The 16201-nt window shown below is 42.8% G+C and overlaps 1 protein-coding gene across 4 annotated transcripts; it reads right to left on the minus strand.

Annotated features, from left to right (window-relative positions):
- Positions 1 to 991: 991 nt before the first annotated feature.
- Positions 992 to 14444, minus strand: si:ch73-70k4.1. Of its 4 annotated transcripts, none has more exons than XM_031747930.2 (4): positions 14251 to 14444; positions 11845 to 11992; positions 2324 to 2745; positions 992 to 1737 (listed from the first exon to the last, which is right to left on the minus strand). In XM_031747930.2, exons 1-4 carry the CDS (start codon positions 14367 to 14369, stop codon positions 1665 to 1667), a joined length of 762 nt encoding a protein of 253 aa, XP_031603790.1. In that variant the 5' UTR covers positions 14370 to 14444; the 3' UTR covers positions 992 to 1664. The 4 variants fall into 4 exon arrangements, with proteins under 4 accessions (XP_031603790.1, XP_031603789.1, XP_039459969.1 ...); XM_031747929.2 differs by having other exon boundaries at positions 2324 to 2847; XM_039604035.1 differs by having other exon boundaries at positions 2324 to 2847; positions 14255 to 14424.
- Positions 14445 to 16201: the final 1757 nt, after the last annotated feature.

Consider the following 16201-nt stretch of genomic DNA (forward strand, 5'->3'; position numbering starts at 1 on the left):
GCTACAGATTTGCATGCGAGTGAACAAAGCTCTGTTCATGCAGAGGGGAAGAAGCACACAGTCCCCCTGAACCTAACTACACCGGGCTCAGTCACACTCGGTGAATGTACACTTCTGTGAAATGATTTGCCCCTTCCTGATTTATCAAACAAATAATTTAATATTACATAACCTGAGTATTATATTATTCATTAAGAGGAAAGTTATGCAAACCTGCCTTTCGTGAAAAGGTAATTACCCGCAAACCTAATAACTGGTTGTGCCACCGTTGGCAGCAGGAACTTCAATCATTTGTGAACATTTTGGCCCACTTGTCTTTGCAGAATTGTTTTATTCAGCCACAATCAAGGTTTTTGGGCCTGAACGACCAAAGAGAACCTTAATCTGGTTTAAATCTGGACTTTTATTAGGCCATATTAGCCATTGTCCTACTACATAACCCAAGTGTGCTTGAGCACATTCTCCATCAGGATTTTCAAACTGAATATACAGATAATAAAACATTTGTAGTGCGGATATTTACTGACCACGAAATATTGTTACAAAAATGGAAAGACACGGTGTGAGAGGGGCTTAGTCAACATCTGTCTGCTTGAACATTAGCTGTGGTGTCCCACAAGGTTCAGTATTGGGTCCCAGACTGTTTCCTGTGTATTTCAATGACATGTGTAGAGTGACAGACATACTGAGGTTTGTTGTGTTGCAGATGATACAGCCGTTCTTGGAGGTTGTGAGTAAAGAAACTGATAAACGTAAATGTTGGTTTGATCAAGATAAGTTCTCTTTGAATTTATCCCAAACCAAATTTATGTTGTTTGTAAATTAAATTGAGAAATGTATATAAATGTGGAACTAGATGTTGATAAGGTATCCACTGAAAGGGTCTTTCCTATATGGAAACCACATAACAAACAGGTGTGTAACGAGATGGCAAACACCGTCGGGATTTTGGGAAAACCAAGGCTCATCCTGACCAATGAAAGACTGCACACACTGTTACTGCCATATTTATATTATTGTGGTGAATTCTGGAGTAACACAAGTGTTCCCTACCAAACATGCACAATGCAAAAAGAGCAGTAAGGATCATACATCATGTACATTTGTCCAGTAAAAGCACCGCTTGCACCTGCTCCCTGGGACCATAGAAACAGCAGGTGGAAATCCAGGCAGCAAGAATCAGGACTGAATGACAATAGTCAGGCTCATGTGTTACACTGCAGTCACATCATCAATACAAATGGAGAGCATGACTTTGTAGAACTGCATTAGATAGCTGTAGAGTCTATACCAGGGTAGGTGACCATGGGAGCACAGCTCTACTTGAGCGGGTGTATGTGCACTGCAGTGCCATCATGAATGAAGCCGACCGGATCGTCTTGAACTCAAAGCTAATAAAGATTACAGTTACTTTTAGAAGAAAAAAAGAAGACACACAGGTTACAGTGTCTGTTACTGAGCTTTAAGGTAAAGTGTACAACACTCAATACGACTAATCAGCCATGAAAACATGGTGTGCTCGTGCACCGAAGAGGTGGACTCTGGTTTCCTCATCTCAGTGCAGCTCAGTCAGTAGAGTTCTGTGCACAGGCTGCTGTCTGCACCGTCCTCCTCCGGGTGATACGACCCTGGAGCAGCAACCAGACCGTCGGCATCACTTCAGCTTACCAGGTCATGTCCACATTCATTTCAGACAGACACTGGGCCAGGTGACCATCGCAGTCCATCTGGGTGAACCTGGAGAGCCAAGAACAACTGGACTGTACTGGACGTGGTGAACTGGACCTGACTGAACCCTGGACCTCTCCATCTGTTGGCACCACTTATGCAGCAGAATCTGGACAACTGTTTGTTTGGACCTTGTGCTGAAACTGCACTGCACCTCAGACAGCATATAAATGTTTCTGCTTCACTACATTTTTATATTTATGTAATTATGTCATGTTTATTCTGACATGAAAGCAGAGGTCACGGGATGATGCTATGCAAGACCTGCAGAATAAAAACATATATGGAAGTTCTGCTGTAAGGTAATGTTGATCCTTTGGAGGCTGGGCAGTCAGCTTTGTGATGGTGTCACTTTTAAACCTCTAAAACTTAAACTAGTTTGTTTACTTGTAGTTATCTATTGAACTAACAAGAGCTACACACACTGCAAACATCTAACTGGTGACCAGCTTCAGCTGGATGCCGTCTGGCTGGTCGCTGATGTCATAAAGACTCATTAAAAAATAAATTAATAAAAATCAGCAACAACGCACGAAGGAAAAAAGTCGCTATGCTGATGTGAATGAAGAAAGAAAAGCACCCGATCAGTTCTTACCCAGCAGGGAACACTTGGAGACACATGGGACAACTCTGCAGTCCTCCTCCTGCTCCTCCACCTGCTCCTCCTCCTCCATCTTTTTTGCCGCACCCCTGCACCTCCTCTTCCTTTTTAGCTTCGATCTCATTGGGCAGAGGAACTCTGTCAGATACCTTCACCCAGTATGTTGGAAGCTTCCTACTGACTGGTCCAGTCACTTTCCTCCCCTCCTCCTTCCCAACTCTGGAAGATCCTGGTGATGGCAGCGCCTCCTCCCAGCTGTGCAGGGACGGCCGCCGTGTTTTGCTGAGGGTTTGAGGAGAGTGAGTGGAGCTCTCCATGCTGTGGGAGGACGGGCCTTTGACAGGTGGATCTGGCACAGCACTGGTGTGTGCTGTGGGGTCCTCCAGGGAGGAGCTGAGCCCGACAGGATCTGGGATCTGTGACGTACTCAGAGAAAGATGAGAGGGTTCAGGGAAGGTAGAAACCTCACTGCTGAGGTCGCACCACCCCTGTTCCTCCACCCAAAGTCCTGCAGGTCTCTAAAAACAAGGAGAAAACAGGAATAAGGGTCTGACAATGGGTGTGTGGAACTTCAGCCAGTGATGCGGAGCATGCTGTGGATAGTTGATCTTTGGATGATTACATGAATACACAGGTGTGTGTGTCATGTAAATGTTCCTCCATTTACAAAAGGTTACCAATGGAAATAGGCCAGCAGCTCTAACATTATAGAAAAAAATTACAATTACTTGTTTATGTGTCATTTTGAATGTTTTAACCAATCAAAAATCCAAAGATTAGTTTCATTATGAAGATTAGAGCTACAAAAGAAGTTACATTTCCCTATATCCCCTTCAAAAAGGGAAAAAAAAGACTTTATTCTATAGTGTCAGTGTTTGTTCTAGTTAGAACCAAGGTTCAACCTCAAGGTCTCAAAAATGAGACAGAAGTGCCAAACAAACACAGTTGTTCTAACGGCCACCCTGGAGAGCAGCTCCACAGGTCCTCCATGTTATTACGTCCAACTTTACAGCTGAATTAAGGATGTTTAGTGCCTGGTGTTTCTCAAAGTCAGGGGTGTGGTTTCCCTGTGGTAACAAGTGTTACTATACTTTGGAAGGAAGGGGCACAGTAGCTTTAATATAAGCTATCATCCATCCTTTAACTTCACTGATTGGACCTTTTTTGAGCATTTGAATAGAATTAGCATTTTAATCTGACTCTTGGTGTACGAGAACCACCCCTTAATCAACTTCATACAAAAACTACAGAAATGCTTTAGATGTCTTGGGGGCCAAGGAATCCCACCTTTCTCAATAAAGGGGTTGATATAGTTGTTCTTGGAAAAATCCAATTTCCACAATACAGTGCTTAAAAACATCCTCCCTTCAACACTCAACAGCAATATTGCCCAAAACTGGATGAGTTCTTCTCTTTGGTAATCTAAACCTCCTCCACTGGTTGGTGACCTTTCCATCACGTCATCTTTAAGGTCTTCCATAGAAGCTCTGGGCAACAATTGTAGACCTAAGATATGCCTGCAGCAGATGCTGAGCAAGCTACCTTGATCACCTCCTCAGCATCCTTCAAAGTGACCTGGAGGACGCGATTCACTTCCTCTATGGAACACTTCAACCAATCACTGCCCGTTTCCGGGTTGGCAATGAAGGCTGCTCGCTTCCTGTCTCTCTCTCTCTTCCCCTCCTGTTCGTTTAAACCAATTACCACATATATTTGTACATTACAGACACACATCAGTACAATATAATGCAGTTTATGGATGCACCATAATTACCAAGCTTGTTAGTCTTTTCTGATAAAATACAGTGGCTTGCGAAAGTATTCGGCCCCCTTGAACTTTCCCACATTTTGTCACATTACAGCCACAAACATGAATCAGTTTTATTGGAATTCCAAATGAAAGACCAATACAAAGTGGTGTACACGTGAGAAGTGGAACCAAAATCATACATGATTCCAAACATTTTTTACAAATAAATAACTGCAAAGTGGGGTGTGCGTAATTATTCAGCCCCCTGAGTCAATACTTTGTAGAACCACCTTTTGCTGCAGTTACAGCTGCCAGTCTTTTAGGGTATGTCTCTACCAGCTTTGCACATCTACAGACTGAAATCCTTGCCCATTCTTCTTTGCAAAACAGCTCCAGCTCAGTCAGATTAGATGGACAGCGTTTGTGAACAGCAGTTTTCAGATCTTGCCACAGATTCTGGATTGGATTTAGATCTGGACTTTGACTGGGCCATTCTAACACATGGATATGTTTTGTTTTAAACCGTTCCATTGTTGCCCTGGCTTTATGTTTAGGGTCGTTGTCCTGCTGGAAGGTGAACCTCCGCCCCAGTCTCAAGTCTTTTGCAGACTCCAAGAGGTTTTCTTCCAAGATTGCCCTGTATTTGGCTCCATCCGTCTTCCCATCAACTCTGACCAGCTTCCCTGTCCCTGCTGAAGAGAAGCACCCCCAGAGCATGATGCTGCCACCACCATATGTGACAGTGGGGATGGTGTGTTCAGAGTGATGTGCAGTGGTAGTTTTCTGCCACACATAGCGTTCTGCATTTTGGTCTCATCTGACCAGAGCACCTTCTTCCACATGTTTGCTGTGTCCCCCACATGGCTTGTGGCAAACTGCAAACGGGACTTCTTATGGTTTTCTGTTAACAATGGCTTTCTTCTTGCCACTCTTCCATAAAGGCCAACTTTGTGCAGTGCACGACTAATAGTTGTCCTATGGACAGATTCCCCACCTGAGCTGTAGATCTCTGCAGCTCGTCCAGAGTCACCATGGGCCTCTTGGCTGCATTTCTGATCAGCGCTCTCCTTGTTCAGCCTGTGAGTTTAGGTGGACGGCCTTGTCTTGGTAGGTTTACAGTTGTGCCATACTCCTTCCATTTCTGAATGATGGCTTGAACAGTGCTCCGTGGGATGTTCAAGGCTTGGGAAATCTTTTTGTAGCCTAAGCCTGCTTTATATTTCTCAATAACTTTATCCCTGACCTGTCTGGTGTCTAAATCCAATCTAGAATCTGTGGCAAGATCTGAAAACTGCTGTTCACAAACGCTGTCCATCTAATCTGACTGAGCTGGAGCTGTTTTGCAAAGAAGAATGGGCAAAGATTTCAGTCTGTAGATGTGCAAAGCTGGTAGAGACATACCCTAAAAGACTGGCAGCTGGAATTGCAGCAAAAGGTGGTTCTACAAAGTATTGACTCAGGGGGCTGAATAATTACACACACCCCACTTTGCAGTTATTTATTTGTAAAAAATGTTTGGAATCATGTATGATTTTGGTTCCACTTCTCACGTGTACACCACTTTGTATTGGTCTTTCACCTGGAATTCCAATAAAACTGATTCATGTTTGTGGCTGTAATGTGACAAAATGTGGAAAACTTCAAGGGGGCCGAATACTTTTGCAAGCCACTGTATGTGCTCCTGACACAATTAAACATGTTTGGGGTTCATACATTCATACATGGTGGCCTTCTTTTACATCCTATCTAGTACTGGATCCTTTGAGATTTATTTAGGAGTGAGTCAAGACATGGATACAGAAATATACTGCTCAAACAATGAAAGCAACACTAAGAAAACACATCAGATCTCGATGGGGGAAAAAAAATCCTGCTGATATCTATACTGACGTGGACACGCTAACATGTAAGGAATGGGAGAATGCCACATTGATGGAAATAATTAAGCTCTCTATAGGTTCATCAAAAGCAGCCTGAAAATCTTCAAACTTAAAATCGAGTGTCATAGGAGCTCATTTTCAGAAACATTTGTACCAGTAGTCTATTAGGTATCATTTAATAGGACTCCGTCAGTGTTCATCCAGTTCTTCTTTGCACAGAGGAGCAGAGAGCAGCCCTGCTGATGGTTTAAGACCTTCTACAGCACTGTCCATCTCTCTTAGACTGTATGTCTCCTAGAATCTCTCCTCCATGCTTAGGAGACTGTGCTATGACACACAACAAACATCCTGCCAATAGCACTTAGTGATGTCACATCCTGGAGTAGTTGTACTTCCCTTGCAACTTTTATATTGTCCAGCTATCACTGGTGACCAGCAGTGATAGCTGTCAGTGATAACTGACAGTGCTTGCTCATAGGGGGTCATATGATTGTTGGGTTTTTCTCTGTACCTATGAAGCGCCTTGAGGCGACTTTTGTTGTGATTTGGCGCTATACAAATAAAATTGAATTGAATAACTAGTTTGCACAGAGTCAGTGGCCTCCACCTGTGAAACCATGCCTGTTTTTTGGGATCGTTGCCCTTTGAATACACCTGATGTTAACTTCATAACACCAAAGCAACTAAAATCGATTGGCCACGCCCTCGTTGCTACTTAACTGAACAGATCAGTATCACAGAAGCTGAAATGACCTGATGCTATACTCTGATTCAGAGCAGTGTGACACAGCAGTAAGTCAGGATTTCTGACAGTGGCGACTATCAAACGAAGGACAAGACAAAGACGATGTTGCGTTAACCTCAAATGGCTGTTTTGTTATGTACTAAAGCTTTCTCATGGTGACATCTCTATAATGTGCAATGCATCACAATAAACCTCTTGGTGGCGCTGTCACTTGGTGTTCGCTCGCTTTGTGGTAGAGTATCACTTCCTGTTCCTGCTCAAACACAGTGGTGTTTCTGAGTAGCTTTTCTGCTTAGCAATTTAATTTAAATCTTTTGATACATCCCTTTTTCATAGTATAATCTTAACGTGCTTCATCTGAATCACCCTTTCTGTGTACTCACTACCTAATTTATAGCCAAAGTATTCACTCACTGTCTCTTTACTGTTTCGCTAGCTTAGCTTAGCTCGTAGCCGACTCGTTAGCACCATGGCTACTTCACCTGTCCCTCCTGCACTTTCCTGCTCATTGTGTCAGATGTTTAGTTACTCCTCGGCCTCCTTTAGCAGTAATGATACCTGTAACAAATGTAGCATATTTGCAGCTCTGGAGGCCAGGATTACTGAATTGGAGACTCGGCCGCACCCTTCATTCACCCGTAGCTAGCCAGGCCCCTGTAGCTGGTGCAGCCGAAGATAGCGTAGGCCCGCTAGCTGTTCCCCGGCAGACCCCAAGCAGCTGGGGAAAGAGGGGCGGCTGGGTGACGGTGAGGAGGAAGCATAGTCTTAAACTGAAGCCCCAGGTACACCACCAACCTGTTCATGTGTCTAACTGCTTTTTCCCCACTCGGCGACACACCGCGGGGGTCAAACTCTGGTAATTGGCGATTCTGCTCTCAGACATGTGAAGCTAGAGACACCGGCAACCATAGTCAATTGTCTTCCAGGGGCCAGAGCAGGCGACATTGAAGGAAATTTAAAACTGCTGGCTAAGGGTAAACGTAAATACAGTAAGATCATAATTCACGTCGGCAGTAATGACACCCGTTACGCCAATCGGAGGTCACTAAAATCAATATTGAATCGGTGTGTAACTTTGCCAAAACAATGTGGGACTCTGTAGTTTTCTCTGGTCGCCTCCCAATCAGACCAGGAGTGACATGTTTAGCCGCATGTTCTCCTTAAATTGCTGGCTGTCTGAGTGGTGTCCCAGAAACCATGTGGGCTTCATAGATAATTGGCAAACCTTCTGGAGGAAACCTGGTCTTGTTAGGAGAGACGGCATCCATCCCACTTTGGATGGAGCAGCTCTCATTTCTAGAAATATGGACCAATTTATTAAACCCCCAAAATATGACTATCCAGAGTTGGGACCAGGAAGCAGAGTTGCAGTCTTACACGCCTCTCTGCAGCTTCTCTCCTCCTGCTACCCCCAAAAACCCATCTCCATTGAGACTGTGTCAGCTCCCAAACAGACAAAAACAAACTAAAACCAGCAATAAACAACTTAAACATAAAAATCACAAAGAAAGAACAATACAGTATCCACATCTGAACCAAAGAGTAAAACAGTGAAATGTGGATTATTAAATATTAGGTCTCTCTCCTCCAAGTCTCTGTTAGTACATGACTTAATAATTGATCAACAAATTGATTTACTCTGCCTTACAGAAACCTGGTTGCAGCCGGATGAGTATGTTAGTTTAAATGAATCAACACCCCGAGTCATTCTAACTACCAGAAATCCCAAGCACAGGCCGAGGGGCGGTGTGCAGCAATTTTTCACACCAGCCTATTAATCAACCAAAGACCAAGACAGACTTTTAATTCATTTGAAAGCCTGATGCTTAGCCTCGTCCACCCCAGCTGTAAAACTCAGAAACCAGTCTTACTTGTTATCATCTATCGTCCACCTGGGCCTTACACAGAGTTTCTCTCTGATTTCTCAGACTTTTATCTGATTTAGTGCTCAGCTCAGATAAAATAATTATTGTGGGTGATTTTAACATCCATGTAGATGCTAAAAATGACAGCCTCAACATGGCATTTAATCTGTTATTAGACTCAATTGGCTTCTCTCAAAATGTAAAAGAACCCACCCACCACTTTAATCACACTCTAGATCTTGTTTTAACATATGGCATAGAAACTGAACATGTAACAGTGTTTCCTGAAAACCCTCTGCTGTCTGATCATTTCCTGATAACATTTACATTTACAATAATTGATTACACAGCAGTGGAGAGTAGACTTTATCACAGTAGATGTCTTTCTGAAAATGCTGTAACTAAGTTTAAGAATATAATCCACCCACTGTTATCATCTTCAATGCCCTGTACCAACATAGAGCAGAGCAGCTATCTGAACGCTACTCCAACAGAGGTCGATTATCTTGTTAATAATTTTACCTCCTCACTACGCATGCGACTCTGGATACTGTAGCTCCTGTGAAAACTAAGGCCTCAAATCAGAAGTACCTGACTCCGTGGTATAATTCTCAAACACGTAGCCTAAAGCAGATAACTCGTAAGCTGGAGAGGAAATGGCGTGTCACAAATTTAGAGGATCATCATTTAGCCTGGAGAAATAGTTTGCTGCTTTATAAGAAAGCCCTCCATAAAAGCCAGAACATCTTACTATTCGTCACTGATTGAAGAAAATAAGAACAACCCCAGGTTTCTCTTCAGCACTGTAGCCAGGCTGACAAAAAGTCAGAGCTCTACTGAGCCAACAATCCCTTTAACGTTAACTAGTAATGACTTCATGAACTTCTTCACAAATAAAATTTTTATCATTAGAGAAAAAATTACCAATAATCATCCCACAGATGTAATATTATCTACAGCTACTTTTAGTACCATCAATGTTAAGTTAGACTCTTTTTCTCCAATTGATCTTTCTGAGTTAACTTCAATAATTAATTCCTCCAAACCATCAACGTGTCTTTTAGACCCCATTCCTACAAAACTGCTCAAAGAAGTCCTGCCATTAATTAATTCTTCGATCTTAAGTATGATCAACCTATCTCTAATAATTGGCTATGTACCACAGGCCTTCAAAGTGGCTGTAGTTAAACCTTTACTTAAAAAGCATCCCTAGACCCAGCTGTCTTAGCTAATTATAGGCCAATCTCCAACCTTCCTTTCATATCAAACATCCTTGAAAGAGTAGTTGTCAAACAGCTAACTGATCATCTGCAGAGGAATGGCTTATTTGAAGAGTTTCAGTCAGGTTTCAGAGCTCATCACAGCACAGAAACAGCTTTAGTGAAGGTTACAAATGATCTTCTTATGGCCTCTGACAGTGGACTCATCTCTGTGCTTGTCCTGCTAGACCTCAGTGCAGCGTTCGATACTGTTGACCATAATATCCTATTAGAGCGATTAGAACATGCTGTAGGTATTACAGGTACTGTACTGCGGTGGTTTGTATCATATCTATCTAATAGACTCCAATTTGTTCAAGTAAATGGAGAGTCCTCTTCACACACTAAGGTCAATTGTGGTGGCAGCATCATTAGAAGACATAGCATAAATTTTCACTGCTATGCAGATGACACCCAGCTCTATCTGTCCATGAAGCCAGGTAACACACACCAATTAGTTGAACTGCAGGAATGTCTTAAAGACATAAAGACCTGGATGGCCGCTAACTTTCTGCTTCTTAATTCAGATAAAACTGAGGTTATTGTACTCGGCCCTGAAAATCTTAGAAATATGGTATCTAAGCAGATTCTTACTCTGGATGGCATTACCTTGGCCTCCAGTAATGCTGTGAGGAACCTTGGAGTCATTTTTGACCAGGACATGTCCTTCAACGCACATATTAAACAAATATGTAAGACTGCTTTCTTCCATTTGTGCAACATCTCTAAAGTTAGAAATATCCTGTCTCAGAGTGATGCTGAAAAACTAGTTCATGCATTTATTACTTCCAGGCTGGACTACTGTAATTCATTATTATCAGGAAGTCCTAAAAACTCCCTGAAAAGCCTTCAGCTGATCCAAAATGCTGCAGCAAGAGTCCTGACAGGGACTAGAAAGAGAGAGCAGATTTCTCCTGTTTTAGCTTCCCTTCATTGGCTTCCTGTTAAATCCAGAATTGAATTCAAAATCCTGCTCCTCACATACAAGGTCTTAAATAATCAGGCCCCATCTTATCTTAATGACCTTGTAGTACCATATCACCCTATTAGAGCACTTTGCTCTCGCACTGCAGGCCTACTTGTTGTTCCTAGAGTATTTAAAAGTAGAATGGGAGGCAGAGCCTTCAGTTTTCAGGCCCCTCTTCTGTGGAACCAGCTTCCAGTTTGGATTCGGGAGACAGACACTATCTCTACTTTCAAGATTAGGCTTCAAACTTTCCTTTTGCTAAAGCATATAGTTAGGGCTGGACCAGGTGACCCTGAATCCTCCCTTAGTTATGCTGCAATAGACGTAGGCTGCCGGGGATTCCCATGATGCATTGAGTTTTTCCTTTCCAGTCACCTTTCTCACTCACTGTGTGTTAATAGACCTCTCTGCATCGAATCATATCTGTTATTAATCTCTGTCTCTCTTCCACAGCATGTCTTTATCCTGTTTTCTTCTCTCACCCCAACCGGTCGCAGCAGATGGCCCCGCCCTCCCTGAGCCTGGTTCTGTCGGAGGTTTCTTCCTGTTAAAGGGAGTTTTCCTTCCACTGTCGCCAAAGTGCTTGCTCATAGGGGTCATATGATTGTTGGGTTTTTCTCTGTATTTATTATTGTGCTATCTACTGTACAATATAAAGCGCCTTGAGGCGACTTTTGTTGTGATTTGGCATATATAAATAAAATTGAATTGAATTGAATAAAATATCACAAAGATTGAAATGATACCAACCCCTGAGGTGGATAATTCCCGCCCCATCTTCTCCACACTGCCTACTGAGAACTTGCAACATCACTATGTTTTCCCTGTTGTCTCCAAGTTGCACAGGAGCATCACAGCACACAGGCTCCTGTGTCTGACAGAGAAACTCCACCTGTCAGAACGAAGCCTGCGGACACGCTGTCATACAGAGTACACAGCAGGAACGCCCCGGAATATGTGAACTGTGAACATTGGGCACTTTGTGTGCTCGTGTCTTGTTGGGAGCTTCATCATATTCCCTGCAGGAGCTGTGTAATGCAGTAACATACCGCTGCAGATGCATGTGGAAGATCAGGAACCTGGTCCCAGAGCTGCTCCTCCAGGCATGGCAGAGCAGCCTGGAGTGTGAATGCCCACAGACTCTCCACAGCAAGCAGCTGCTGTCTGTTCCACCACGCTCCTGCAGGAAGCATCGGCCTGTGAAGCAGATCATCCACACTGTGAACTGCTGCATCCTCCTCACATCGCTCCTTGCATGCAGCTCCATACAAAACAAATACGACACAACTTTGACTCGAGAATTTCCACACACATTTGTTATTTTTCCTTTTATTAATCAATCTGTAGGAATTTTTAATCTGTCGATCAAATTATTTCTGAAGCTGCTCTTTGATCTGGTGCACACTGCCTGTGCAAACGAAACGAAACACAGATGTAATAACACAGCAAAGCTTTTTAATTAACTGCATTGAATACACCTCATTGCTTCTTTGTAAATAGTTGTATGTGTGCCTTTTTACTTTGTTTGTTTCCATTAGGGAAGAAAATTCGATTAAAAATATTGAATTTTTACTGGTTACCAAACTCCAGCCATCACATCAGATACTAATGGTTCATTAGTGCTAAATAACAGACTAATAAAATACCAGAATTCCACTCAACAAAACTAAAACATAAACAAGGACAGCAAGTCATATTTTTTCAGTGAAAAAGATTTTCCCCAAAGGCAGCAGCGGTGAAATCGAGCGGAGAGGTCCGGTTTAACGATGAAGTCGAGGAGATGAGGCCTGGAGGACATCAACGCGCTCCGATGTCTCAGCCTCGAGCAGTTAAATGGATACGAGCCGTCACATGTCATTCATAGACATCACAACCACGCCACGCAAAAATACCTTTTAATACAACTTCTTTGGAAGTATTGAGGATCTTCAGGATGTGAGAGGACACTTAACGTGTCGCTGTTGTCCTTCAGTCTCTTTCTTGAATCGTGAACAATGACGTTATACAAACTGATACTTAGTTATCTTTGTCTATGGAGCCACAGACATGTCCTAAACACCTATAATTTTCTTCTGTAAAACCGTATTATTGTTGTTATTGTACTCTGCCCTGAAAGCTTCAGTGTCTAAGCAGATACCCTGGATGACCTCCACTAACACTGTGACATATTCTAAAGCAGTTTTTGAGCAGGAAATGTGCTTCAGTGGGCCCATTAAACACACAGGGCTGATATCCATCATCTTTGTGAAATGAGAAATATGCTGTCTGAGAATAATGCTACATTAGACGCAGAAACAGGGGCTAGAAAAACAGACGATTTTTCCCACACTGGGTTTCCTGTTAAATTCTGAATGTAATGTAAAATCCTCTCAGCCTGCAGCTAGAGTTTCTAAAAGTAGATCGGGGAGCAGAGCCTTCGGTTATCGAGGTGCTCCCAGTTTGCATTCAGGACTCAGAGCCTCTCTACTTTTAGGATTACACTTAAACTTTCTTTCTTTGGATAAAGCTTGCAGCTCATACGTGACCCTGAGCCAGCCTTACTCCTGCTGCAGGGCTCAGGGTGCTGAGCGTTCACTGCTGTATGTCAATAAATTCTGTCTTCTCTTGTTTGTGTTTTGTCCTTGTCCCCCAACCCCTGACACATGCCCCTCCCTGCGAACCTTGCTGTGGTTTCTTCCCATTAAAAGACAGACTCTTCCTCCCCATAAGGGCCCAGTGCTTGCTCAGAGGGGACTGCTGGGGTTTTCTCTCTAACATAGGGGGGTCTTTACGTACAGTACTGAATCTAATTCAGGTGCAGGGAGGTGCACATCACCAGAGTTTAAGCTCTGTGGTTATGAAAAACTTTGATTTAACACAGAAGGAGAAATTCACATTTACTGTAAAAATCAAACAAAAGTAGATCTTTTTACTGACTGGAATTCTGTTGTCCTCTTTGTTTAGTAAAAATGATTCAGTTAACTTGGATCCTGACTAGTTCCGTTTAATTTTAGAGTGTTAGTAAAATAAGGTTTCAGTGGAGCCTGCTGTTGTTACAGTAACAGGAATACCGCTCTGCCATTTAAGTCTGATAACAGGTTGGCAGCATCATCAACACATATCTAAAGCCAAGCTATGGTACCGGAAGTGCAAAAAGTCGGATCGGTGCATGGTTACTTCAGAGGGCTTTCATATATCATATATTTATCATTATTATCATCATATGTTTGACTCTCCTACAGGCCAGGGTTGTAGCTACAGACAGTTTATTCCAAGCAGCAGCAGCAGGAAACGTTTCGACCATAAACAAACCGGATGTGCCTTTGTTGCTGTTTAATGAGCAGTGTTCAGTGAGTCACGTTACTCGGCTTGTGAGTAACGCGTTACCTTCCCCCCGTGCAGATCAAATGCCGTTAACGGCCCAGACTGTGTTTTCTCAACCTTTAAGGTAAAGAGGTCGCTGCAAACACACTCACCCACCGGTCTTTGCCGGGTTGTAGCTGGACGGTGTCGGGCTCCTCTTCGGTGCTCCCCCGGAAGCTTCGACCGTTGACTTCTTTCGCTTCAGTCTGGACTTTAAGTGATTTTCTTCCATACCTGCGTTTCACAACAACTCACAGCTCCCCGCCAGCTGTTCTAACAACGACTTCCTTATCCCGTAACCTGACGTCACTTGATTACATCCAATCAGCTACGTCTCCGACGAGAACTCGAACCAATAGAATTCTACAAAGATAACGGAGAAGCAGTCACGTGAAAATCCTGCACGAACTGATACACAAGTGATATCAGGGCTCCTTCAAAGATTTCTTAGTGGATTTCACAGATTTATGAATATTAATAGTAATAAAATGTTCTACTTTGGCTTTACTTTAGATACTGAGAGAGGGAACTGACACTGTAGCACTTACATCACGGGCCTCAGAGTCCAGCACTCAAAATTAAGTAGTCTTAACTATTTAGGGCTGGGCTAAGCTGGGACTTGTAGAACATGTGTGTTTTAAGTGGACTGGACCAACATACTGTTTTTACATATATTAATGAAAAGAAAAGAAAAGTTACAAAACGTAATGAGACAGTTAGTAATAGACATGTTCTTTAGAAGTACTCTGACTCAGTAAGACCCAGAGAAGAATAATATACAGGTGAGATTTTTTTGATTTCTATGGCTTCTGCAGCACCTTCACACACCTTATGGAAAGTTATCCACATCCTCACATACATCATTCTAACTGTGGAGACAGGGATGTGTGCAGAAACACGGGAGCTGTCATGGTTCTGGGTCTTTTGAACCAGCATTTCCACTTTCATGCCTTTTTGTGTTATGATGTTCTGGTTTAGAAAAGAAAAAGTCCATGAATCGGGGGCGAGCTCAGTGAGGTGGTTAAACACCTGCTTGTTGGCAGGGCTGTTGGATAGGCTGAAATGCAAGTTCCCATCTTTCATAAGGGGGTGCTCACATTACTCTGGTAAGGTTAATGGCAGGGTACTGAAGAGGAGAGTCAATCCATTTCATTGTTTACATGGAGAAGGCTTTAACCAGTTGGGAAGAGGGGGATATCTGGACCATTGTTGTGTGCTCTTTAGTCCCTGTAAACCAGAGAGAGAACTTGGGCTGCAAGCTTTACTGCAGCAGGTTGGGTTTGTTCCCGGTGGGTACTGAACTTCACATAGGCTGGTGTGTGGTGGCCTCATGAAAAAGTGCTCTATTGTGACTGTAAGACACAGTGAGTTCTTTAAGATATAATAGTCTTTAAGGTATTTGTCAATAAACCAACAGGAGCAGATCCACGCGGGTCAGTTGGAATTTTTGTCCTTAATGAAGCTAGCAGAAGGTCAGCTCTGTTAACCTGTTTATTAAAAACAAACACTGAAAACAACAAGTGAAATTCATAAAAGTCAAAGTGATCTTTGGATTTTTACAGCTTGAAAAAAATGAACCATTCAGATTATGTGAGCCTATAATAACCTATTCTATGTCTTCACTTCATGGGCATACGGTCAGGACGCAGAAGGCAAGCAGTGAAGGAAGCCCAGAACATTGGCCGGCCCCTAAATGGCTTCATACCTCACCTGTTTACACTCATCCTGTTTTTGCACTGTTGTGTCCAGAGGTGGCTGTTGTTTCGTCATAGTAAGGACATGCCCAGCTCTGTGCTACACTTTGTTTGTTTTTGAACTGATATTGGAAAAAAAAAGCTTAAACAGCAGAGCTTAGGGAGGAAAATCCTCATTTCACAAAATGTTTGTAAGCTGTATTTTATCATGTAACCCACAATCCAGGCAAACTGTGTGATCTGATTATGACCTGATGTGACTTAAAGCATCAATCAAATGGAAAAGCAGCCTTTGAATGCATGACCTAATCACCAACTGTCACACTTAATACACTAACAATATTATGTCAGTCTTGCTCAAGGATTCATT

The sequence above is a fragment of the Oreochromis aureus genome, linkage group 20, assembly GCF_013358895.1.
Source record: "Oreochromis aureus strain Israel breed Guangdong linkage group 20, ZZ_aureus, whole genome shotgun sequence".
NCBI lineage: Eukaryota > Metazoa > Chordata > Actinopteri > Cichliformes > Cichlidae > Oreochromis > Oreochromis aureus.

Bases quoted from the DNA above. Each gene is read 5' to 3' on its own strand.
- si:ch73-70k4.1 (XM_031747929.2), bottom strand. From the start codon at position 14,369: ATGGAAGAAAATCACTTAAAGTCCAGACTGAAGCGAAAGAAGTCAACG. The intron at 2,848-11,844 runs GTATGTTACTGC...CCTTGTTTTTAG, and splicing joins TTCCACATGCATCTGCAGCG to AGACCTGCAGGACTTTGGGT. The intron at 1,738-2,323 runs GTAAGAACTGAT...TTGGCTCTCCAG, and splicing joins CTCCAAGTGTTCCCTGCTGG to GTTCACCCAGATGGACTGCG.